At 39.1% G+C, this 23790-nt stretch overlaps 3 protein-coding genes across 3 annotated transcripts; all 3 read left to right on the top strand.

Moving 5' to 3' along the window:
• Positions 1–2606: 2606 nt before the first annotated feature.
• Positions 2607–5120, top strand: LOC114500745 (olfactory receptor 10A3-like). Its single transcript, XM_028517516.2, has one exon. It carries the CDS (start codon positions 3879–3881, stop codon positions 4824–4826), a length of 948 nt encoding a protein of 315 aa, XP_028373317.1. The 5' UTR covers positions 2607–3878; the 3' UTR covers positions 4827–5120.
• Positions 5121–10192: 5072 nt separating this feature from the next.
• On the top strand, positions 10193–15503 carry LOC114500828 (olfactory receptor 10A3-like). The gene is made up of 2 exons (XM_036028962.1): positions 10193–10631; positions 13055–15503. The coding sequence occupies exon 2, from the start codon at positions 13290–13292 to the stop codon at positions 14235–14237; it is 948 nt and encodes a 315-aa protein (XP_035884855.1). The 5' UTR covers positions 10193–10631; positions 13055–13289; the 3' UTR covers positions 14238–15503.
• A 4369-nt stretch (positions 15504–19872) lies between these two features.
• On the top strand, positions 19873–23550 carry LOC114500699 (olfactory receptor 10A3). Its single transcript, XM_028517457.2, has 2 exons — positions 19873–20008; positions 22071–23550. The coding sequence occupies exon 2, from the start codon at positions 22307–22309 to the stop codon at positions 23249–23251; it is 945 nt and encodes a 314-aa protein (XP_028373258.1). The 5' UTR covers positions 19873–20008; positions 22071–22306; the 3' UTR covers positions 23252–23550.
• Positions 23551–23790: the final 240 nt, after the last annotated feature.

Here is a 23790-nt window from a genome sequence, read left to right as displayed (position 1 = left end):
ATTCGTAGAGGTTTGTAGCTTGGGTGGGAGGTGTTCAGAAATAGATGAACACCTGGTATCTTTCTACATGGCTGGTCATGTAGGAAGATGAGACTGAGAAGAGGAAGTGATTTGCCCAAAGTCATGGAAAGTACATACTGGAGCCAGAAGCCACATGTTAGGTAGTTCATGCTCAAGAGAAATGATGGAGGGTTGAGGTCCAGTTGCTGTTGTTGTTTTTAACCACTCATGAAGGCAGCAGTTTAAATCTGTTCCATAACTTTGTCAGCCCCCGGAAGCCTGTCTATTTTTAATAGGATACCCTAAATTATCTTTTTTATAACTTGATTTCTATACTCTTGGAACTCAAATACTTTTCTGTCTTAGAAATGGTACTTGAATTTTTTTCCCATAGAGTCTACTTTTAGAAGACTTTTTGATATCCAATTTATAATTATTAAAATTAGTCCAGACATTTGATTTTTAAACATTTATTTATTCAGTCACTTTTTATTGTTATTCTATTAGATTTGTCTCATTTTCCCCCCTTTGTCCTCCTCTGCCCATTCCACCCCCAGCTCCCACAGTCAATTCCCATACTCTTGTCCATGTCCATGGGTCATTCACACATGTTTTTTGTCTAGTCCCTTCCCCTTCCTTCCACTATTATCCCCCTCTCCCTCCTCTCTGGTCACTGTCAGTCTGTACTATGTTCCATGCCTGTGGTTCTATTTTGTTCATTGGTTTAGTTTATTCATTAGATTCCTCTTATAGGTGAGATCATATGTTATTTGTCTTTCACCGACTGGCTTAATTCACTTAGCATAATATTCTCCAGTACCATCCATGCTGTCACAAAAGGTAGGTGTTCCTTCTCTCTTTCTGCTGCGTAGTATTCTGTTGTGTAAATGTACTGCAAGTTTTTGAATCATTCATTTGCTGAAGATATTTCCTTTTAATAGATCACTATGGTCAAACTCAGTAATTCAATTTGCCTTTACTCTCAGGTACTAATGTCCTAATGATCTGAGCTCAAGACTGCATTACATGTATCCAGCATGCTTGTCTGTCTGTTCTCCAGACTTCTCTGTATCCCACAGTAAAGTTCTGCTGGTTTTCAGGCATCACTCAAAGACCAGAAGACTTTCTTCTAGTGCTAAGATGCCTTTCATACCTTTGATTTGAGCATGTCAGCTGTCTTTCTTATGCCTTCCTCCTTCTACTTAATGGCGTTTTGACCTGTGACATCCTGTGATTATAGCTGTTCACCCTCTCTCTCCATTCAGAAGTCATTTTTTTCCCTCTGTAAATTTCTACAGCACTTGTTTCCACTTTGATTTCCCTTAAGTGCCAGGTTGTAGGCATTTTATTTTGTAGTTAAGAGGATACACTGAAGGTTCTGGGAGTGAAGCTGATAATATTTTGGCAGAGGCATGAGGGATATATTGGAGGAGTTACAACAAACGGAGAAGCCAGTTAGGAGACCATTTAATAATGGAGGGAGGCCATCTGGGAGGAGAGGGAACAGTGAGCTGGAGAGATGTCAGTGGGGGTGAACTCACTGAGGCCAGAGGGACTCCAGATTCTAAAGATCCTTGGGCCTGACAGTGAATAAGACGCTGAGAACAGGGGAGAGGTGGTTGGGGGACTGGAGAGGGAAGTGGAGAGAAGTGAGGTGTTCTGCTCAGAGAGGAGCTTGGGAAGGGAAGGTGAACTGGGAGTATGATGGTTAGCTCTGCTTGGCTGGCCCACAGGACTCAGGGAGCATGTGTGCCTCCTACCTGCCACCCGACACTATTCCAGGGTCTGTTCAGCCTGGCTGTCATATGAATGGAAGGGAAGCCCTGAAGCTTGAAGATTTCTAGGAACAAATCAGAGAAATACCCATGCCAGAGCCAGAAGGGATTGCAGAGTCATTTTCCTGTTTCCAATCCACAGGGGAACCTGAGTGCAGAGAGAGGCAGACACTAGTCTTGGGGGTAGTGGCAGTCAGGATGAGAGCCCAGTTCCCCAGTCCAGTGGTACTTCCAATCCCACAAGGAGACTCAAAGGTCTGCAAAACTCATGGATTAATTCTGCAGCCTTCTATTTCCCTGTGTTTAGTTTTTCTTCAGACATTACACTCCATAAGGGCAGAGTCTGGGTTTTCCTAATTTTAATATTTACTCCTCCATCTACTCAATCAGTATTGGTTTAGCAGCTACTGTGTCATTTATTATCTGTTTTAGGCACTGAAAATACAGCAAAGAAGATGAGCAAGTTCCTGTCTTCCTGGAGCTTACATTCCAAAAGGGAGACTTAGGAAACAAGCATAAAACCCAAATAAATATGGGTTATTTCAGTTGGCAATGAGTGTTATGATATAAAATAAACCAGGGAGATAGGAGTCAGAGAATATTGTGGTAGGTTGCTATTTTATGCCCTGTGGCCAGGGAAGACCTCTCTGTTGGTTCATGGCTCAAATACATCTCTGAGGGTACACAGGCATCCACAAGGTAGGTGGTCCACCAGTGTTTATTGAATTACTAATGGTTAAATAAATTTCCTACTGTGTGTGTGTGTATGAGATAGAGAGAGAGAGAGAGAGAGAGGGAGGGAGAGAGGGAGAGAGGGAGAGAGAAAGGAGGAGAGAGAGGGAGGCAGAGGGGGGGATGGAGACTACTTAAATTACAGGGTCAGAATGACCAAAAATGGTATTTTCTATAGTTCTGAAAGCCACTTTATGGTCACAAAAATGAGCCATAGAGAAATGAACTCTATAATTTGTAATACAGGCAAATTTCTAGTAATTAGTCAGATCCACTCTAATCAGAAATCAGTATGCTTGATGCAATTTATTTATGTTCATCTGAGATACGTGCATCTAATCTCTTTGAATGTTTCTGATTTGTTTAGGTGTACTATTCATATACTTCATATTAAATAAAGTAATATAAGTGCATTTTGAACTTTGGCATTTACAATATATATGCATCAAAAATTTTGCTTTAATTTTGAATTATGTTATAGCTTTTTTCTGAATTTTTGCTACTTGTTTATTTAAAAATTCTTAAATATACAATTGAAATTGCATACAGAGGTGTACACGTCAATGTAGTAGTAGACAATGAATTCTAAATAACATAATGTCTATGTATGTTTTAAGACTAGGATTAATTTTCAACTTAACAAAAAAGATGCCATAAAACACCTGCTGCTATTTTTGTTTTTGTTTTTGCAGTTTTATGACTTGTTTGACAACCAGCGGCCAGTTCTCTTCCACATTAACTTATTGTAGATCCTTCAAAGTGATGATAGGTAAACAGGTAACCAGCATATAGAAGCTTGTTTGGTGAATCCGTATCTTCATAACATTTTTTGGACAATTGCACCCAGATATAGCATGGGGCATCCCTTATTCCTTTGACTCAGACAGCTCTGTTGAGCCTGGTGTTAGTGCACACACCTGGAGTCCCCGTACCCTTCATGGCAGATTTCAGGATCTCTTTGAGTACCCGAAGGACATACTTCCTGAAACCCACTCCACGGATGTGCTTGTGACTGTTGCCAGTGTGTTCTCTGTTCACTGCCTTGTTGGTGGCAGACTGTCCCTGCTTCTTCTTGGCACCCTCAACGAAAGGAGCCGTTCTGCTGGGCCCAAGTTGGAAAGCTATCTGCTGTTATTTTGTACTTTTAAAATGAGGGTTGAATAAAAATTTTTCACTTTTTCATTTGTATTTGAAAGATAAACTATTCAATATCTTAACCATTCTCAAAACTTCCATGATGAAGATCTGTCAAAATGAGTCATTTCATCTTCTGCCAAGAATTTCATCTTCTGCCAAGAATCTCCAACTCTCCAAAGTGACTTCATATTTAACATACGATGTGAATAAAAACACTGTATACCCTACTACAAAATGAAAGAACAAAATAAGAGCTCTGTGGTTGAGTTCATCCTCTTGGGCTTTTCAAACTTTCCTGAACTCCAAAAGCAGCTCTTTGGCATTTTCTTGGTTGTTTACCTGGTGACCCTGATAGGAAATGCCATGATCATAGTCATCATCTCCCTGGAACAGAGCCTCCATGTTCCCATGTACTTGTTTATTCTGAACTTGTCTGTGGTGGATGTGAGTTTCAATGCAGTCATTATGCCTGAAATGCTGGTGGTTCTCTCCACTGAGATATCTACAATTACTTTTTCAGGCTGTTTTGCACAAATGTATTTCCTTCTTCTTTTTGGTGGAACTGAATGCTTTCTTCTGGGGACAATGGCTTATGACAGATTTGCTGCAATCTGTCATCCTCTGAGCTACCCAATGATTATGAACAAAAGTGTTTTCATGAACTTAGTAATGTTCTCGTGGGCCTCAGGAATCATGGTGGCTACTGTGCAGACATCATGGGTGTTTAGTTTCCCTTTCTGTGGCCCCCGTGAAATCAACCATCTCTTCTGTGAGACTCCCCCTGTGTTAGAGCTTGCTTGTGCTGACACGTTTTTGTTTGAAATCTATGCATTCACTGGCACCATTTTGATTGTCATGGTCCCTTTCTCGTTGATACTCTTGTCTTACATTCGAATCCTCTTTGCCATCCTGAAGATGCCATCAACCACTGGCAGGCAGAAGGCTTTTTCCACCTGTGCCTCCCATCTCACATCTGTTACCCTCTTCTATGGCACAGCCAGTATGACCTATTTACAACCCAAATCTGGCTACTCCCCAGAAACCAAGAAACTGATGTCACTGGCTTACACACTGCTTACGCCTCTGCTGAATCCACTGATCTACAGCTTGCGAAACAGTGAGATGAAAAGAGCTTTGCTGAAGTTATGGCGAAGAAAAGTAGACATACAACACACTCTCTGACTGTGCTGGGAAGGCATGAAATATTCATCTGGTCACTGTCTGACTGAACTCTTTTAAATTTAATAAATGGTGGAAAAGTTTGCAGTCTTAGCATGAGTATGTTCAATTGGTTGGGTTTTTGAAGTCCAATGATATGTCAGGGCTCCCTTTTGATTGTGTACTGATGTCATTCACTTCTCAGGGGTATATAAGCTTTCATAACATAAAACAAATACTTATCAGTTCCTCTATTATGATCATCCAGGTCATTTCTGAATTATTGTCACTAAGACAAAGCTCCAATGAGCACCTAGTTTCAGACGTCCTTATGTAGTGATATTTATTTCTGTATGATAGGTTCCTCAAAGTTGGCCTGATGGGATGGAATCCCATGTATAAGCACACATGTATAAGCACATAAAATGTATGTGCTTATACATTTTAATAGCTACCACATGAAGCTTTAATAGCTTCAAAACGATTGCAACTCCAGGTGGACCCAAAGGCCCTCCAATAGGGTAGAGTTTTGAGAGATGAACACATTGAGGAGATTTTCATTTCTGGAGTGAAAACCTGTTCCATGATTGACGAAAATAAGTGCAGTCATTTTGGGGAGACCACACTCGTTCTATGTCCTGGATTCACACAGGTTATTATGAAACAGGACTTCTTTGGTATTTTTCCAGATACTCATCAGAATGTTGGTGAGCAAAGACCTACATGAAACTTCCCTGAAGTCTCGCTTGATGGTGTCAGTATATTTTTCAGCCACTGACCACTCTTTTTTGAGACTTTCATTAAATTTCCCTTTGTAGGCCCCAAAATGCTATGATACTTTGTTTATAAACATAGGATGATTCATTTTTTTTTATTATGGAAAGCTAAGTGATTAAGTACTTGTGCATATTTTCTATGTCTTCCAGTCATGTCATTAAGTATCACATGGAGAGAAAGAAAGAATAATTTCTCACCTAGCAACATTTGAAACATTTAATGCTGCAAGCAATTTTACATTGCTATTTATAAACAGGGAGGGGCCCCTGTATTGAATCTGTAACACATGAGCTTCTACTGCTCTTAGTTTGTGCCCCAGGGACAATAACAAAGGGGTAAAACATTAATCCCACTGTCACTCAGTTGTGGGAAAAACAATCTTTTAATTACCACTGCCTTTGCCACAAAAGAGAAGTAAAGATGCAAAGCTGATTGGATTTCCACAAATGGAGATTTCATCATCAAATGGTCAAAACCAGTTTGGGTAATATTTGAATGTCATATACTCTTTTCAGTAGGGCATTGAACAGGCATTTGGAAGTCCTTTAATCAGATTCTGTCCCTTGGTGTCCTGAAATGTCCTCATAGCCCTTATAGAAGGATCAATTGAATAAGGCCAATCAAGGGGAAAAAAACTCACAAAGCCTAAATCCCAAGACAGATATACAACTTTCATTTCAACTTTTGGTCTTTCTTTCATTTGTTTATTCCTTCATTGATTAAACAAGTTTTTGTTAGAGGTGACTTAATGTGACTGTCCCTGGGGAAATACAGTCTCTGTCCTTGAGGAATTCCAAGTTTATTGGAAGATCACTGATTTTGGGAGGTCACAGAAGCCAGGCACACCATAGCTATGTAACAACTATGTAATTCTATTATGCTTTGATTTATTGGCCTTCATCCTTTCCCACCTTTTGATGGCTGAATCCTTGCACTGGCCAGTACGTTTTCTGCCACAGTTACATAATTCTAAGTTGCCAATCCTGAAAGCTTTTATTGCTAGATTGGTGGTCTAGTATGTCATCAGATTTTTAAAAATGTTGTGCATGTGATTAAAAAGGATGTGCTCTCTTCTGCATTTTTGACACAATGTTCTCTATATGTGTAATAGACTAAGTCATGTTGTGAATATTTGCTTTCTCCTTACTGATTTATTTATTTCTCTTATCAATTAAAGAGGCATGTTACAGTATGCCACTGTGATGGACACTCTTAAGTTTCCCTGTGATTCGGTCAATAAATTCTGGATATATTTTCAGCTATATTATTGGACACTTCCATGTTTAGAATTGTTATATCTTCCTGGAGAATTGAAAATTTTCTCATTATAATGTCATTATATAAATTTCCTCTTATGTAAGTATTATTTTGGAGTATCTTTTTCCTTCTTCTTATGTTGTGCCTTTTCATATCCTAATGATTTAGATGTATCTATACTGAGGAGTGCTATGGAGAAAGAATAAATCAGGACAGCAGTGTTGTGGTTGTGGTTCAATTTTAAAGAGGTTGATTTGAGAGGATGATGCGAATCCTGGCCATCAGGATCTGTGTGTTGTGGCTACAATGAACAAATACACATGGACTACAGAAGTCCTATGGAGACAAAGGGACAGCACGGTCACTCTCTGAGAGAGAGGGCCCCAGCCCCTGCCTGGACAGGCTTTTATTGCTTCTCTGGGTACATTATATTGAGAATGGTCCTCATTTACTATACACAGTTTTGCTGTAGGTGATCACTTACAGATAAAAAGGAAAGAATTTTGCTAATTACTTCAAAGAGAAGGATGTTATAGATCGGTGGGGGGAAAGTGGTTGAACTGGTTACACTCCATACTTGGGAGGTTTAGCACAGACTTTAGGAAGTTACAGTAAGTACTTGCTGCCTCAATTCAGGGTGAGGGAGTTTTAGCAAAAGCAAGTCTCATAGCAGCCTAGGTACAATGCAGGCCTGATTCCCTGTGGGAAAACCTATCCATGGGCATGGCTGCTGTGTGCAGACTCGCTTCCCACTGGCCTTTCTGAAAGGGTGCTGAGCTACATTCCCATGCCATGAGGAATGGCTCCCTATAGGAGGATCTCATGGAGAAGATGCAACTTGGGCAAAGGGACATAAGGGAGTTAGAGTTTTCTCAGAGCATAGTCTGTGCTCAGGGAAAAAACAAAGGCAGCAGCTGTGAGATGAGAATATTGCTAGTGGGTGTGAGAAAGAGCAAAGAAATTGCATGGCTGAATAGTGGTGAACAAGGGGATGTATTGTACCAAAGATGAGCCCAGAGAGCTGAGAGAGTAACAGGGAAATAGATCTTTAATCTACATTTTTTGAGTTTGGCTTAAACACTGAATGAGATACAGTGCTATGGAAGTATTTTGAGTAGGGGGAAGGAAGGAAGGAAGGAAGGAAGGAAGGAAAAAATTTGGAGATTATGGCAATTATCATATGAGAGAAGAAGGTAATCTGGACCAGTGCTAGCTTTAGGAGAGGTTAGAATTTTTTTTTAATCCTCACTTTAGAATGTTTTATTGATTTTACTTTTTTTTAAAGAAGAAGATATTACTTATTTATTTTAAGAGATGGGGCAAAGGGAGGGAGAAAGAGAGGGAGAGAAACATAAATCGCTTGCTTCTCTCACACACCCTGAAGGAGACTGAAGCAGCAAACCTGGCATGTACCCTGACTGGGAATCAATTTGTCAAGCATCCACTTTCTGGATGCCCAACCAACTGAGCCATACCAGTCAGGGCTGTTTTATTGATTTTAGAGACAGAGGAAGACAGTGGACAAGGAGGGTAAAAAGGTTGGGAGAAGAAGAGAGAGAAACATCCTTTGGCTGCCCCCCATATATACCCTGACTGGGGATCGAACCAGCAGCCCTTTGGTGTGTGGGATAATGCCCCAAACAAGTTAGCCACCTGGCCATGGCTAGGAAAGGTGAGAATTTTTAACACTGTGTTTTGAAGATGGAGCCACAGACAGGTTATGGGTTTGATATGCTTTGGGAGGAAAAATGGACTCAAGGATGACTCCTTGGCTTTTGGTCTGTGAAACTGGAAGCTTTAAGATGCTGTTACCTTAGATGAGGAGTGCAGAAGGTGGAGCAGGTTTTAGGAAAGGACCAGGAGTTCATTTTGGACACATTAATAAATGAACATGTGTTTACTTAATTTAAAATGTATGTATTAGTAGTCTATATTTCACTTCTGACTTCCTGTTAACATGAGACATGCTTGCAGATTACTTAAAAATTTCTAAGACTTTAGCTTTCTTTTTCTGGATGTGGTTGTTGTTTTGTAGTTTTGTTGCAAAGTGTGTTATGTGTATGATTGCCATGCATTTGAATTTATTAATATTTTCTTTCTGACAAGTACATAATCCATTTTTATAGATATTCCATAAATATTTTGGGAGAAAATATAGGGTTAGCAGCATAAAAAGTGTTGTTTCTGTCTTATGTTTACTCTCATTATCATCTGTTAAGTCAAAGTTTTATTATTAAAATATTCCTATCTGTATGTCTTTTTGTCTATTTTGTGTGTCAATCATTGAGGAAGAAGTGTTAAACTTTCTACATTTTGATTTTTATCAATTTAGTACTACTGCTAGGAATTCCAGTGTGATATTAACAACATTACATCCTTTTTAGCCCCATTAGCATGTATCTGAAGTTTTTCTATACACTTTTCATTGAAGTCCAATACACACAGATGAAAGTGTAAAAATTGTGACTCTACATCCTGATGACTTCTCACCGAGTACACATCACCTGCATTACCATCGCTGACCAATAAATAGAACACATCAGTGTGATAAAAGCCCTCATGAGATTTTTAGGGGGCATGGATCATGGGCAGCACTTGCCACACCTGGCACAGGTGACTAGTTCACACATGTGGTGTTATCCAACCATGGTGAGTGTTATGGGAAGGGCCCTTGGATTAGAAGCCGTGAATGGAATCCTCCTTTCCTCAGGATCACTGGTATGTTTTTCAATGCACACAGATCACACGGAAAGAAGCCTTATTGCTGCCAGGAGGGATGAATTTCCTTGAGAATGAATCCTACTGCAGGCATTTGGCAATGATAAGTAGACGAAGGTAATCTGGCCACATCATCCAGTTCTGGAGAAAGCCAAGCCTGCAGACTCACTTATCTCTTCACTCTGCTGGGACTGAGCCAATGGCTTACGACTTGTTCAAACCAGTTTGTACCAATCCCTGAGTCCCTGCCTCTCAAACATGATGTCAATCTCAAACATAATCTCAAACATGATGTTTGAGAGCCAGGGACTCAGGGATATTAATATCTCATGATATTAATATCTCATGATATTAATGATGTTATGTTTATGTTATAGATAAAGTAACTGAATCAGAGGAGCTAAATGACTTGCTCTAATCATACAAAATGGTCTAGATTGTATGGTTCCTAGTTTAAAATTTCCACTATTGAAAACAATTGTAATGACTTCTTTTTTCTCAGAATTGTCAGTGACTCAAATGATCCAAATTCCTTGGATGGGGTGGGGCATCCAGGCTTTCTACAAAGCTTCCCTAGACTGCCCTCACTTGTTTCTGACCACAACCCAACTGTGCACCCATCTAATCAGATCGCCTGCCTGTAGGTCCCCTGCCTTTGCTCACACCCTCACCCCTCATCCCACCACTCTCTTCTTTCCCCATTTACAAGCTTTATGCAGCCTCTGCTTTCACCTCCTGTTGAGTGATGTCATGGTGAAACTGAGTCTCTTGTGTGAAGAGGCATTGTTCCCTGTAGGAATGTGAGGGAGGGATGGATCCAGGTTTGCACTCTTGAGCTTCCTCCCTGGAGGGGCCAAGTTCAAGTCTCTTTAGTTATTACATGAGAATATGGAAAAGCATTTTTGAAGTGATTTCACGTTCCCCAGGGAGGGATTCTCCAGGGCATAGATTCAATGTCATATAATGTTCTAGAATCAGTGCACTAAATCACTGAGCTGTATGTACAACAAGGTGGCTTTGGCTACAGGAAGGACTTCTGATACAGTAGTGGGAAACTTAAAGAGACGAAGTCAGTAGGTAAGAGAGTGAAGCTTCTGTTTGTGTGCCTGATGGTGGGTTTTCCATATACATTTCTTCTTCCTGATAGTTGGAGATGCAGTGGAAGGGATTCCCCTGTGCTCAGGAATCATGAGACACAGCTGAACCACTTGAATCAGTAGGCTCTCAGTTTTCTTAAAAAAGGATTTTATTTATTTAATTTTAGAGAGGGAAGGGAGGGAGAGAGAGAGAGAGAGAGAGAGAGAGAGAGAGAGAGAGAGAGAGAGAGAGAAACGTAAATGTGCAGTTGCTTGGGGCTTGGCCTGCAAACCAGGCATGTACCCTGACTGGGAATCCAACCTGCGACACTTTGGTTCGCAGCCCGCGCTTAACCCACTGAGCTATGCCAGCTAGGGGCTCTCAGTTTTGATGCTCTTTGTTTTCGGCTTCCTTTCAGAAAAGAGTTCAGGCAATAATTAGGGGTAGAGGTATGTTACATGAACTAATCACTAAACCTTAGAGGTTTGCAACTTGAAGGGAACTTGGTAAATGAGTCTAATTATTCTCTTTTCAATTTCATGGATGAACTCTACAGAAGGGAGTGATCAGATGGTGTAAGGGTCTTCTTCTAAGTTACAGAGAAAATAAGAGCATTTGTGGTCAGCTGCTCTTCACCACTCATGAACGTTCTGTTCCATGGCATGCTCACAGTGAGTCCTGAAAGGTTTTCTTCTTTATTTATATGATACCCCGGATTTTCAGATTTAAAAAAATCTATCCACTTTTAAATATTAGAAACTGATCATATATCATTCTCTTTTTCCCATTAGAAATGGGTTTTAACTGTTTGATCTTGTGACTACATTTTACTAATTTTAGGTGACTTTTTGATATCCAAATTATAATTATTGTGGTTAACACAGCCATTTAATTTTAATGGATGATTGTGGTCAAGCACAGGAGAAAATCAGCCTGTGTTCTGCCTGCTAATGTCCTAATGATCTGCACTCAGACAACATTAAATGACTTCAGCCTACTTTGTGCTTACTGTCTTCTGGGTTTCTCACCTCCCAGCCTGTGTTTGCTGGTTTGCAAAACACCACACAAAGGATGGTAGGCCTCCATTGTAATAATAATGTGCCATCAGATACCTGTACCTGAGCAATCATCCTTCCTTTTGACTTTCTCCTTCTACCTAATATGTCTTCCACTGATGACACCTATGATTATGGCTGTTCACCCCCCCCCCCCCATTCAGAAGTAATCTGACCCTCTTTGAAATGTCTAACCCGCTTGTTATTACTTTTGCTTCCCCAAAGTCCTGTGTGCTGGTTTCACTTTTTAAAAGACACTCTATTTCTTAAAGTTATCATGGGTTTTCCTCATTTAGCCCCCTTATTCATCAAATATTGGTGTAGCATTTATTATGGGTCAGGGCCTGTTTTAGACATTGTGACTCTAGCAAAGAACCAAAAAAAAATCTTTGAATCCTGGAATTTATGTTTTAGTGAGGAAGTTAGATTTTATATATATTATATATATAAACTTATTTACTTACATATAAATTATACTATTTAACTTAAAAATTAATTTATTGTTGTATATTAACTATATATTTATACTTAGAATGTCAGTTGGTGGTAATGGAGAAAATAGAGCAAGGTATGATGGGAGGAGTTAGGAGGGACTGAGGGAAGGCTGGAATGCTAGTTTATGTATCATTTCCTGTTCTCTGTTGAGTTGTAGGGTCAAATGTGTGCCTGAGATTACTGAACCTAGAAAACCTTATTTGCTTAATCAGTGTGTGTTGAATAACTGATGAAATGAACTCCTTCATGAGAAGGCAAATTGGACGAGAGAAAGGAGAAAGAGAAGGAGAGAGTGGAAACAATGAAATTAGTTTCAGAGTGAAAAAATTGGACTTTTCATAAATCATCATGGTCACATGTATGAGCCAAGGAGAATTGGCTCTTAAAAATTCTCATGCAGTCCAACCTCAACGTAATTGTCTATGACCAGTGTTTGCATAAACTAATAAGCCTGGAAGCAATTCACATTATTTACAGATCACTTAAGATAGATATATCTGAAGTACAACCCCCTTTGTGTGTTCCTGTGCCATTTTCATATTCAGCCACCTCACATACATATATTTTTATGTATATGATATGAACATGATAAATATTCATAATAAATATAAAGCAAGTTGCTGTAACTTTGAACTATTAAGTTGTTATCAAAATTTTGTGGGTATCTTTTTCTATTTGTCTACTTTGTAATACTTTATTTTTTTGTAGTTTTAAATTTCATATTATTTAAAATTGAGAAAAATGAATGATACTGGTAGCAATGTTGTGAAGATGGAATCTAAATTATTTATTTTGTTTTAAGGCTATGTTTAATTTTCAAACTACATAATGCAAAAATTGCAAAAGAATTTTGATATAATTTGTACTTTACAGACAAGATTTCTGAGCCAGAATTCTTTACTTCATCCTTTCTATTTGAAAGATTGATTAATCTGAGTAACTGGCCATTCTCCATAATTGTCACACTGAGTTCCTGTGTGGGCAATTTCTTTTTTATATCATCTGCCAAGTATACCTGGGGTAAGTGTGGACACTGACTCAGCTATTGGACGGTGACTTCATAACTCATATTTTATGTCCGTAGAAACAAACATGCTCTCCTACTGAAATGAAAAGGCAAAATCAAAGCTCTGTGGTTGAGTTCACCCTCTTGGGCTTTTCAAACTTTCCTGAACTCCAAAAGCAGCTCTTTGGCATTTTCTTGGTTGTTTACCTGGTGACCCTGATAGGAAATGCCATGATCATAGTCATCATCTCCCTGGAACAGAGCCTCCATGTTCCCCTGTATTTATTCCTCCTGAACTTGTCTGTGGTGGATGTGAGTTTCAGTGCAGTCATTATGCCTGAAATGCTGGTGGTTCTCTCCACTGAGATATGTATAATTACTTTTTCAGGCTGTTTTGCACAAATGTATTTCCTTCTTTTTTTTGGTGTGACTGAATGCGTTCTTCTGGGGACAATGGCTTATGACAGATTTGCTGCAATCTGTCATCCTCTGAGCTACCCAATGATTATGAACAAAAGTGTTTTCACGAAATTAGTAATGTTCTCGTGGGCCTCAGGAATCATGGTGGCTACTGTGCAGACATCATGGGTGTTTAGTTTTCCTTTCTGTGGCCCCCGTGAAATCAACCATCTCTTCTGTGACACTCCCCCCGTGTTAGAGCTTGCTTGTGCTGACACGTTTTTGTTTGAAATCTATGCATTCACTGGCACCGTTTTGGTTGTCATGGTGCCTTTCTTGTTGATACTCTTGTCTTACATTCGAATTCTCTTTGCCATCCTGAAGATGCCATCAACCACTGGCAGGCAGAAGGCTTTTTCCACCTGTGCCACCCATCTCACGTCTGTTACCCTCTTCTATGGCACAGCCAGTATGACCTATTTACAACCCAAATCTGGCTACTCCCCAGAAACCAAGAAACTGATGTCACTGGCTTACACACTGCTTACACCTCTGCTGAATCCACTGATCTACAGCTTGCGAAACAGTGAGATGAAAAGAGCTTTGCTGAAGTTATGGCAAAGAAAAGTAGACATACAACACACTCTCTGACTGTGCTGGGAAGGCATGAAATATTTATTTGGTCACTGTCTGACTGAACTCTTTTAAATTTAATAAGTGGTGGAAAAGTTTGCAGTTCTTAGCATGAGTATGTTCAATTGGTTGGGTTTTTGAAGTCCAATGATATGTCAGGGCTCCTTTTGATCGTGTACTGATGTCATTCACTTCCCGGGGGCATATAAGCTTTCATAACATAAAACAATTACTTATTAGTTCCTCTATTATGATCATCCAGGTCATTTCTGAATTATTGTCACTAAGACAAAGCTCCAATGAGCACCTAGTTTCAGACGTCCTTATGTAGTGATGTTTTATTTCTGTATGATAGGTTCCTCAAAGTTGGCCTGATGGGATGGAGTGTATATACTTATACATTTTAATAGCTACCACATGAAGCTTTAATAGCTTCAAAACGATTGCAACTCCAGGTGGACCCAAAGGCCCTCCAATAGGGTAGAGTTTTGAGAGATGAACACATTGAGGAGATTTTCATTTCTGGAGTGAAAACCTGTTCCATGAATGACGAAAATAAGTGCAGTCATTTTGGGGAGACCACACTCATTCTATGTCCGGGACTCACACAGGTTATTATTCAAAGCAGGACTTCTTTGGTATTTTTCCAGATACTCATCAGAATGTTGGTGAGCAAAGACCTACATGAAACTTCCCTGAAGTCTCGCTTGATGGTGTCAGTATATTTTTCAGCCATAGACCACTCTTTTTTGAGACTTTCATTAAATTTCCCTTTGTAGGCCCCAAAATGCTATGATACTTTGTTTATAAACATAGGATGATTCATTTTTTTTATTATGGAAAACTAAGTGATTAAGTACTTGTGCATATTTTCTATGTCTTCCAGTCATGTCATTAAGTATCACATGGAGAGAAAGAAAGAATAATTTCTCACCTAGCAACATTTGAAACATTTAATGCTGCAAGCAATTTTACATTGCTATTTATAAACAGGGAGGGGCCCCTGTATTGAATCTGTAACACATGAGCTTCTACTGCTCTTAGTTTGTGCCCCAGGGACAATAACAAAGGGGTAAAACATTAATCCCACTGTCACTCAGTTGTGGGAAAAACAATCTTTTAATTACCACTGCCTTTGCCACAAAAGAGAAGTAAAGATGCAAAGCTGATTGGATTTCCACAAATGGAGATTTCATCATCAAATGGTCAAAACCAGTTTGGGTAATATTTGAATGTCATATACTCTTTTCAGTAGGGCATTGAACAGGCATTTGGAAGTCCTTTAATCAGATCCTGTCCTTGGTGTCCTGAAATATCCTCATAGCCCTTGTAGAGAGATCAATTGAATAAGGCCAATCAAGGGGAAAAAAACTCACAAAGCCTAAATCCCAAGACAGATATACAACTTTCATTTCAACTTTTGGTCTTTCTTTCATTTGTTTATTCCTTCATTGATTAAACAAGTTTTTGTTAGAGGTGACTTAATGTGGCTGTCCCTGGGGAAATACAGTCTCTGTCCTTGAGGAATTCCAAGTTTATTGGAAGATCACTGATTTTGGGAGGTCACAGAAGCCAGCCACACCATAGCTATGTAACAACTATGTAATTCTATTATGCTTTGATTTATCGGCCTTCATCCTTTCCCACCTTTTGATGGCTGAATCCTTGCACTGGCCAGTACGTTTTCTGCCACAGTTACATAATTCTAAGTTGCCAATCCTGAAAGCTTTTATTGCTAGATTGGTGGTCTAGTATGTCATCAGATTTTTAAAAATGTTGTGCACGTGATTAAAAAGGATGTGTTCTCTTCTGCATTTTTTACACAATGTTCTCTATACGTGTAACAGACTAAGTCACATTTTGAATATTTGCTTTCTCCTTACTGATTTATTTATTCCTCTTATCAATTAAAAAGGCATGTTACAGTATGCACTGTGATGGACACTCTTAAGTTTCCCTGTGATTCGGTCAATAAATTCTGGATATATTTTCAGCTATATTATTGGACACTTCCATGTTTAGAATTGTTATATCTTCTTGGAGAATTGAAAATTTTCTCATTATAATGTCATTATATAAATTTCCTTTTATGTAAGTATTATTTTGGAGTATCTTTTTCCTTCTTCTTATGTTGTGCCTTTTCATATCCTAATGATTTAGATGTATCTATACTGAGAAGTGCTATGGAGAAAGAATAAATCAGGACAGCAGTGTTGTGGTTGTGGTTCAATTTTAAAGAGGTTGATTTGAGAGGATGATGTGAATCCTAGCCATCAGGATCTGTGTGTTGTGGCTACGATGAACAAATACACATGGACTACAGAAGTCCTATGGAGACAAAGGGACAGCACGGTCACTCTCTGAGAGAGAGGCCCCAGCCCCTGCCTGGACAGGCTTTTATTGCTTCTCTGGGTACATTATATTGAGGATGGTCCTCATTTACTATGCAAAGTTTTGCTGTAGGTGATCACTTACAGATAAAAAAGGAAAGAATTTTGCTAATTACTTCAAAGAGAAGGATGGTATAGATCAGGGGGGAAGGTGGTTGAACTGGTTACACTCCATACTTGGGAGGTTTAGCACAGACTTTAGGAAGTTACAGTAAGCACTTGCTACCTCAATTCAAGGTGAGGGAGTTTTAGCAAAAGCAAGTCTCATAGCAGCCTAGGTACAATGCAGGCCTGATTCCCTGTGGGAAAACCTATCCATGGGCATGGCTGCTGTGTGCAGACTCGCTTCCCACTGGCCTTTCTGAAAGGGTGCTGAGCTATATTCCCATGCCATGAGGAATGGCTCCCTATAGGAGGATCTCATGGAGAAGATGCAACTTGGGCAAAGGGACATAAGGGAGTTAGAGTTTTCTCAGAGCATAGTCTGTGTTCAGGGAAAAAACAAAGGCAGTAGCTGTGAGATGAGAATATTGCTGGTGGGTGTGAGAAAGAGCAAAGAAATTGCATGGCTGAATAGTGGTGAACAAGGGGATGTATTGTACCAAAGATGAGCCCAGAGAGCTGAGAGGGTAACAGGGAAATAGATCTTTAATCTACATTTTTTGAGTTTGGCTTAAACACTGAATGAGATACGGTGCTATGGAAGTATTTTGAGTAGGGGGAAGGAAGGAAGGAAGGAAGGAAGGAAGGAAAAAATTTGGAGATTATGGCAATTATCATATGAGAGAAGAAGGTAATCTGGACCAGTGTTAGCTTTAGGAGAGGTTAGAATTTTTTTTTAATCCTCACTTCAGGATATTTTATTGATTTTACTTTTTTTTAAAGAAGAAGATATTACTTATTTATTTTAAGAGACGGGGCAAAGGGAGGGAGAAAGAGAGGGAGAGAAACATAAATCGCTTGCTTCTCTCACACACCCTGAAGGGGACTGAAGCAGCAAACCTGGCATGTACCCTGACTGGGAATCAATTTGTCAAGCATCCACTTTCTGGATGCCCAACCAACTGAGCCATACCAGTCAGGGCTGTTTTATTGATTTTAGAGACAGAGGAAGACAGTGGACAAGGAGGGTAAAAAGGTTGGGAGAAGAAGAGAGAGAAACATCCTTTGGCTGCCCCCCATATATACCCTGACTGGGGATCGAACCAGCAGCCTTTTGGTGTGTGGGATAATGCCCCAAACAAGTTAGCCACCTGGCCATGGCTAGGAAAGGTGAGAATTTTTAACACTGTGTTTTGAAGATGGAGCCACAGACAGGTTATGGGTTTGATATGCTTTGGGAGGAAAAATGGACTCAAGGATGACTCCTTGGCTTTTGGTCTGTGAAACTGGAAGCTTTAAGATGCTGTTACCTTAGATGAGGAGTGCAGAAGGTGGAGCAGGTTTTAGGAAAGGACCAGGAGTTCATTTTGGACACATTAATAAATGAACATGTGTTTACTTAATTTAAAATGTATGTATTAGTAGTCTATATTTCACTTCTGACTTCCTGTTAACATGAGACATGCTTGCAGATTACTTAAAAATTTCTAAGACTTTAGCTTTCTTTTTCTGGATGTGATTGTTGTTTTGCAGTTTTATTGCAAAGTGTGTTATGTGTATGATTGCCATGCATTTGAATTTATTAATATTTTCTTTCTGACAAGTACATAATCCATTTTATAGATATTCCATAAATATTTTGGGAGAAAATATAGGGTTAGCAGCATAAAAAGTGTTGTTTCTGTCTTATGTTTACTCTCATTATCATCTGTTAAGTCAAAGTTTTATTATTAAAATATTCCTATCTGTATGTCTCTTTGTCTATTTTGTGTGTCAAACATTGAGGAAGAAGTGTTAAACTTTCTACATTTTGATTTTTGTTTTATCAATTTAGTACTACTGCTAGGAATTCCAGTGTGATATTAACAACATTACATCCTTTTTAGCCCCATTAGCATGTATCTGAAGTTTTTCTATACACTTTTCATTGAAGTCCAATACACACAGATGAAAGTGTAAAAATTGTGACTCTACATCCTGATGACTTCTCACCGAGTACACATCACCTGCATTACCATCGCTGACCAATAAATAGAACACATCAGTGTGATAAAAGCCCTCATGAGATTTTTAGGGGGCATGGATCATGGGCAGCACTTGCCACACCTGGCACAGGTGACTAGTTCACACATGTGGTGTTATCCAACCATGGTGAGTGTTATGGGAAGGGCCCTTGGATTAGAAGCCGTGAATGGAATCCTCCTTTCCTCAGGATCACTGGTATGTTTTTCAATGCACACAGATCACACGGAAAGAAGCCTTATTGCTGCCAGGAGGGATGAATTTCCTTGAGAATGAATCCTACTGCAGGCATTTGGCAATGATAAGTAGACGAAGGTAATCTGGCCACATCATCCAGTTCTGGAGAAAGCCAAGCCTGCAGACTCACTTATCTCTTCACTCTGCTGGGACTGAGCCAATGGCTTACGACTTGTTCAAACCAGTTTGTACCAATCCCTGAGTCCCTGCCTCTCAAACATGATGTCAATCTCAAACATAATCTCAAACATGATGTTTGAGAGCCAGGGACTCAGGGATATTAATATCTCATGATATTAATATCTCATGATATTAATGATGTTATGTTTATGTTATAGATAAAGTAACTGAATCAGAGGAGCTAAATGACTTGCTCTAATCATACAAAATGGTCTAGATTGTATGGTTCCTAGTTTAAAATTTCCACTATTGAAAACAATTGTAATGACTTCTTTTTTCTCAGAATTGTCAGTGACTCAAATGATCCAAATTCCTTGGATGGGGTGGGGCATCCAGGCTTTCTACAAAGCTTCCCTAGACTGCCCTCACTTGTTTCTGACCACAACCCAACTGTGCACCCATCTAATCAGATCCCCTGCCTGTAGGTCCCCTGCCTTTGCTCACACCCTCACCCCTCATCCCACCACTCTCTTCTTTCCCCATTTACAAGCTTTATGCAGCCTCTGCTTTCACCTCCTGTTGAGTGATGTCATGGTGAAACTGAGCCTCTTGTGTGAAGAGGCATTGTTCCCTGTAGGAATGTGAGGGAGGGATGGATCCAGGTTTGTGTTCTTGAGCTTTCTCCCTGGAGGGGTCAAGTTTAAGTCTCTTTAGTTATTACATGAGAATACGGAAAAGCATTTTTGAAGTGATTTCACGTTTCCCAGGGAGGGATTCTCCAGGGCATAGATTCAATGTCATATAATGTTCTAGAATCAGTGCACTAAATCACTGAGCTGTATGTACAACAAGGTGGCTTTGGCTACAGGAAGGACTTCTGATACAGTAGTGGGAAACTTAAAGAGACAAAGTCAGTAGGTAAGAGAGTGAAGCTTCTGCTTGTGTGCCTGATGGTGGGTTTTCCATATACACTTCTTCTCCCTGATAGTTGGAGATGCAGTGGAAGGGATTCCCCTGTGCTCAGGAATCATGAGACACAGCTGAACCACTTGAATCAGTAGGCTCTTGGTTTTGATGCTCTTTATTTTCCTCTTCCTTTCAGAGAAGAGTTCAGGCAATAATTAGGGGTAGAAGTATTTTGCATGGACTATTCACCAAACCTTAGAGGTTTGCAACTTGAAGGGAACTTGGTAAATGAGTCTAATTATTCTCTTTTCAATTTCATGGATGAACTCTACAGAAGGGAGTGATCAGATGGTGTAAGGGTCTTCTTCTAAGTTACAGAGAAAATAAGAGCATTTGTGGTCAGCTGCTCTTCACCACTCATGAACGTTCTGTTCCATGGCATGCTCACAGTGAGTCCTGAAAGGTTTTCTTCTTTATTTATATGATACCGCAGATTTTCTGATTTAAAAAAATCTATCTACTTTTAAATATTAGAAACTGATCATATATCATTCTCTTTTTCCCATTAGAAATGGGTTTTAACTGTTTGATCTTATGACTACATTTTACTAATTTTAGGTGACTTTTTGATATCCAAATTATAATTATTGTGGTTAACACAGCCATTTAATTTTAATGGATGATTGTGGTCAAGCACAGGAGAAAATCAGCCTGTGTTCTGCCTGCTAATGCCCTAATGATCTGCACTCAGACAACATTAAATGACTTCATCCTACTTTGTACTTACTGTCTTCTGGGTTTCTCACCTCCCAGCCTGTGTTTGCTGGTTTGTAAAACATCACAGAAAGGACAGTAGGCCTCCATTGTAATAATAATGTGCCATCAGATACCTGTACCTGAGCAATCATCCTTCCTTTTGACTTTCTCCTTCTACCTAATATGTCTTCCACTGATGACACCTATGATTATGGCTGTTCACCTCCCCCCCATTCAGAAGTAATCTGACCCTCTTTGAAATGTCTAACCCGCTTGTTATTACTTTTGCTTCCCAAAAGTCCTGTGTGCTGGTTTCACTTTTTAAAAGACACTCTATTTCTTAAAGTTATCATGGGTTTTCCTCATTTAGCCCCCTTATTCATCAAATATTGGTGTAGCATTTATTATGGGTCAGGGCCTGTTTTAGACATTGTGACTCTAGCAAAGAACCAAAAAAAAAATCTTTGAATCCTGGAATTTATGTTTTAGTGAGGAAGTTAGATTTTATATATATTATATATATAAACTTATTTACTTACATATAAATTATACCATTTAACTTATAGATATAAATTAATTTATTCTTGTATGTTAACTATATATTTATACTTAGAATGTCAGTTGGTGGTAATGGAGAAAATAGAGCAAGGTATGATTGGAGGAGTTAGGAGGGACTGAGGGAAGGCTGGAATGCTAGTTTATGTATCATTTCCTGCTCTCTGTTGAATTGTAGGGTCAAATGTGTGCCTGAGATTACTGAACCTAGAAAACCTTATTTGCTTAACCAATGTGTGTTGAATAACTGATGAAATGAACTTCTTCATGAGAAGGCAAAGGCTCTTAAAAATTCCCATGCAGTCCAACCTTAATGTAATTGTTTATGACCAGTGTTTGCATAAACTAATAAGCCCGGAAGCAATTCACATTATTTACAGATCACTTAAGATAAGTATATCTGAAGTACAACCCCCTTTGTGTGTTCCTGTGCCATTTTCATATTCAGCCACCTCACATAGGTGTATTTTGAACATGATACATATTTGTAACAAATATAAAACAAGTTTGCTGTAACTTTGAACTATTAAGTTGTTATCAAAATTTTGTGGGTATCCTTTTCCATTTGTCTACTTTTTAATACTTTCTTTTTTTGTGGTCTTAAATTTTATAGTATTTAAAATTGAGAATAATGAATGATACTGGTAACAATGTTGTGAAGATGGAATCTAAATTATTTATTTTGTTTTAAGGCTATGTTTAATTTTCAAACTACATAATGCAAAAATTGCAAAAGAATTTTGATATAATTTGTACTTTACAGACAAGATTTCTGAGCCAGAATTCTTTACTTCATCCTTTCTATTTGAAAGATTGATTAATCTGAGTAACTGGCCATTCTCCATAATTGTCACACTGAGTTCCTGTGTGGGCAATTTCTTTTTTATATCATCTGCCAAGTATACCTGGGGTAAGTGTGGACACTGACTCAGCTATTGGACGGTGACTTCATAACTCATATTTTATGTCTGTAGAAACAAAACATGCTCTCCTACTGAAATGAAAAGACAAAATCAAAGTTCTGTGGTTGAGTTCATCCTCTTGGGCTTTTCAAACTTTCCTGAACTCCAAGAACAACTCTTTGGGGTTTTCTTGGTTGTTTACCTGGTGACCCTGATAGGAAATGCCATGATCATAGTCATCATCTCCCTGGAACAGAGCCTCCATGTTCCCCTGTATCTATTCCTCCTGAACTTGTCTGTGGTGGACGTAAGTTTCAGTGCAGTCATTATGCCTGAAATGCTGGTGGTTCTCTCCACTGAGAAAGCGTCGATTTCATTTGTGAGTTGTTTTGCACAAATGTATTTCATTCTTCTTTTTGGTGGGACTGAATGCTTTCTCCTGGGGACAATGGCTTATGACAGATTTGCTGCAATCTGTCATCCTCTGAGCTACCCAATGATTATGAACAAGAGCATTTTCATGAAATTAGTAATGTTCTCATGGGTCTCAGGAATCATGGTGGCTACTATGCAAACATCATGGGTGTTTAGTTTTCCCTTCTGTGGCCCCAATGAAATTAGTCATATCTCTTGTGAAACCCCAGCAGTGCTAGAGCTTGTGTGTGCAGACACGTTTTGGTTTGAAATTTATGCATTCATTGGCACCCTTTTGATTATTATGGTTCCTTTCTTTCTGATACTCCTGTCTTACATTCGAATCCTCTTTGCCATCCTGAAGATGCCATCAACCACTGGCAGGCAGAAGGCCTTTTCCACCTGTGCCTCCCATCTCACATCTGTTACCCTCTTCTATGGCACAGCCAGTATGACCTATTTACAACCCAAATCTGGCTACTCCCCAGAAACCAAGAAACTGATGTCACTGGCTTACTCACTTCTTACGCCTCTGCTGAATCCACTGATCTACAGCTTGCGAAACAGTGAGATGAAAAGAGCTTTGATGAAGTTATGGCGAAGAAAAGTAGACTTACACTCTCTCTGACTGTGCTGGGAAGGCATGAAATATTTATTTGGTCAGTGTTTGGTGAACTCTTTTGAATTTAATAAACAGTGTAAAAGTTTGCATCTCTTGGCATGGATATGCTTAACTTTTTGAGTTCTCCAAATCTGCTAATAAGTAGGGTTATCTATATACATGTTTTTTTCATAGATGCATTATATTCCTGCATATTGGGTATAACACGGTTTCTTCAAAATACTGTTTATTGGAAGCCATACAGGTGTTTGTTAGATTTTTGTACCTTCAGAGTATGCTAAATAAAAAACCTAGTTTTATACATTTGTAAATTCTGGAGCTTTCATTTCTGCAGAGTACGTTTTCAAACCTGAGTTTGATGGGTTACAGCAACTGTGAATTTGCAAACTTTCATAAATATTACCAAATTACTTTTTAAAATTTCATCAACAGATTGCTGAAACTTGGGTAATAGCCAAATGCTGTATAGTATTGTTTTCAGTCAGACATCAAAGTAGCATCAGCAAAAAAGTTTGGTTGAATCTTATTCCTTGATATTTTGAAAT

The sequence above is a fragment of the Phyllostomus discolor genome, chromosome 6 (assembly GCF_004126475.2).
Source record: "Phyllostomus discolor isolate MPI-MPIP mPhyDis1 chromosome 6, mPhyDis1.pri.v3, whole genome shotgun sequence".
Lineage (NCBI taxonomy): Eukaryota > Metazoa > Chordata > Mammalia > Chiroptera > Phyllostomidae > Phyllostomus > Phyllostomus discolor.
This window is presented reverse-complemented; position numbering and strand designations above follow the sequence as displayed.

Coding starts and splice junctions, on each gene's coding strand:
- LOC114500745 (XM_028517516.2), top strand. CDS start 3,879: ATGAAAGAACAAAATAAGAGCTCTGTGGTTGAGTTCATCCTCTTGGGC.
- LOC114500828 (XM_036028962.1), top strand. CDS start 13,290: ATGAAAAGGCAAAATCAAAGCTCTGTGGTTGAGTTCACCCTCTTGGGC.
- LOC114500699 (XM_028517457.2), top strand. CDS start 22,307: ATGAAAAGACAAAATCAAAGTTCTGTGGTTGAGTTCATCCTCTTGGGC.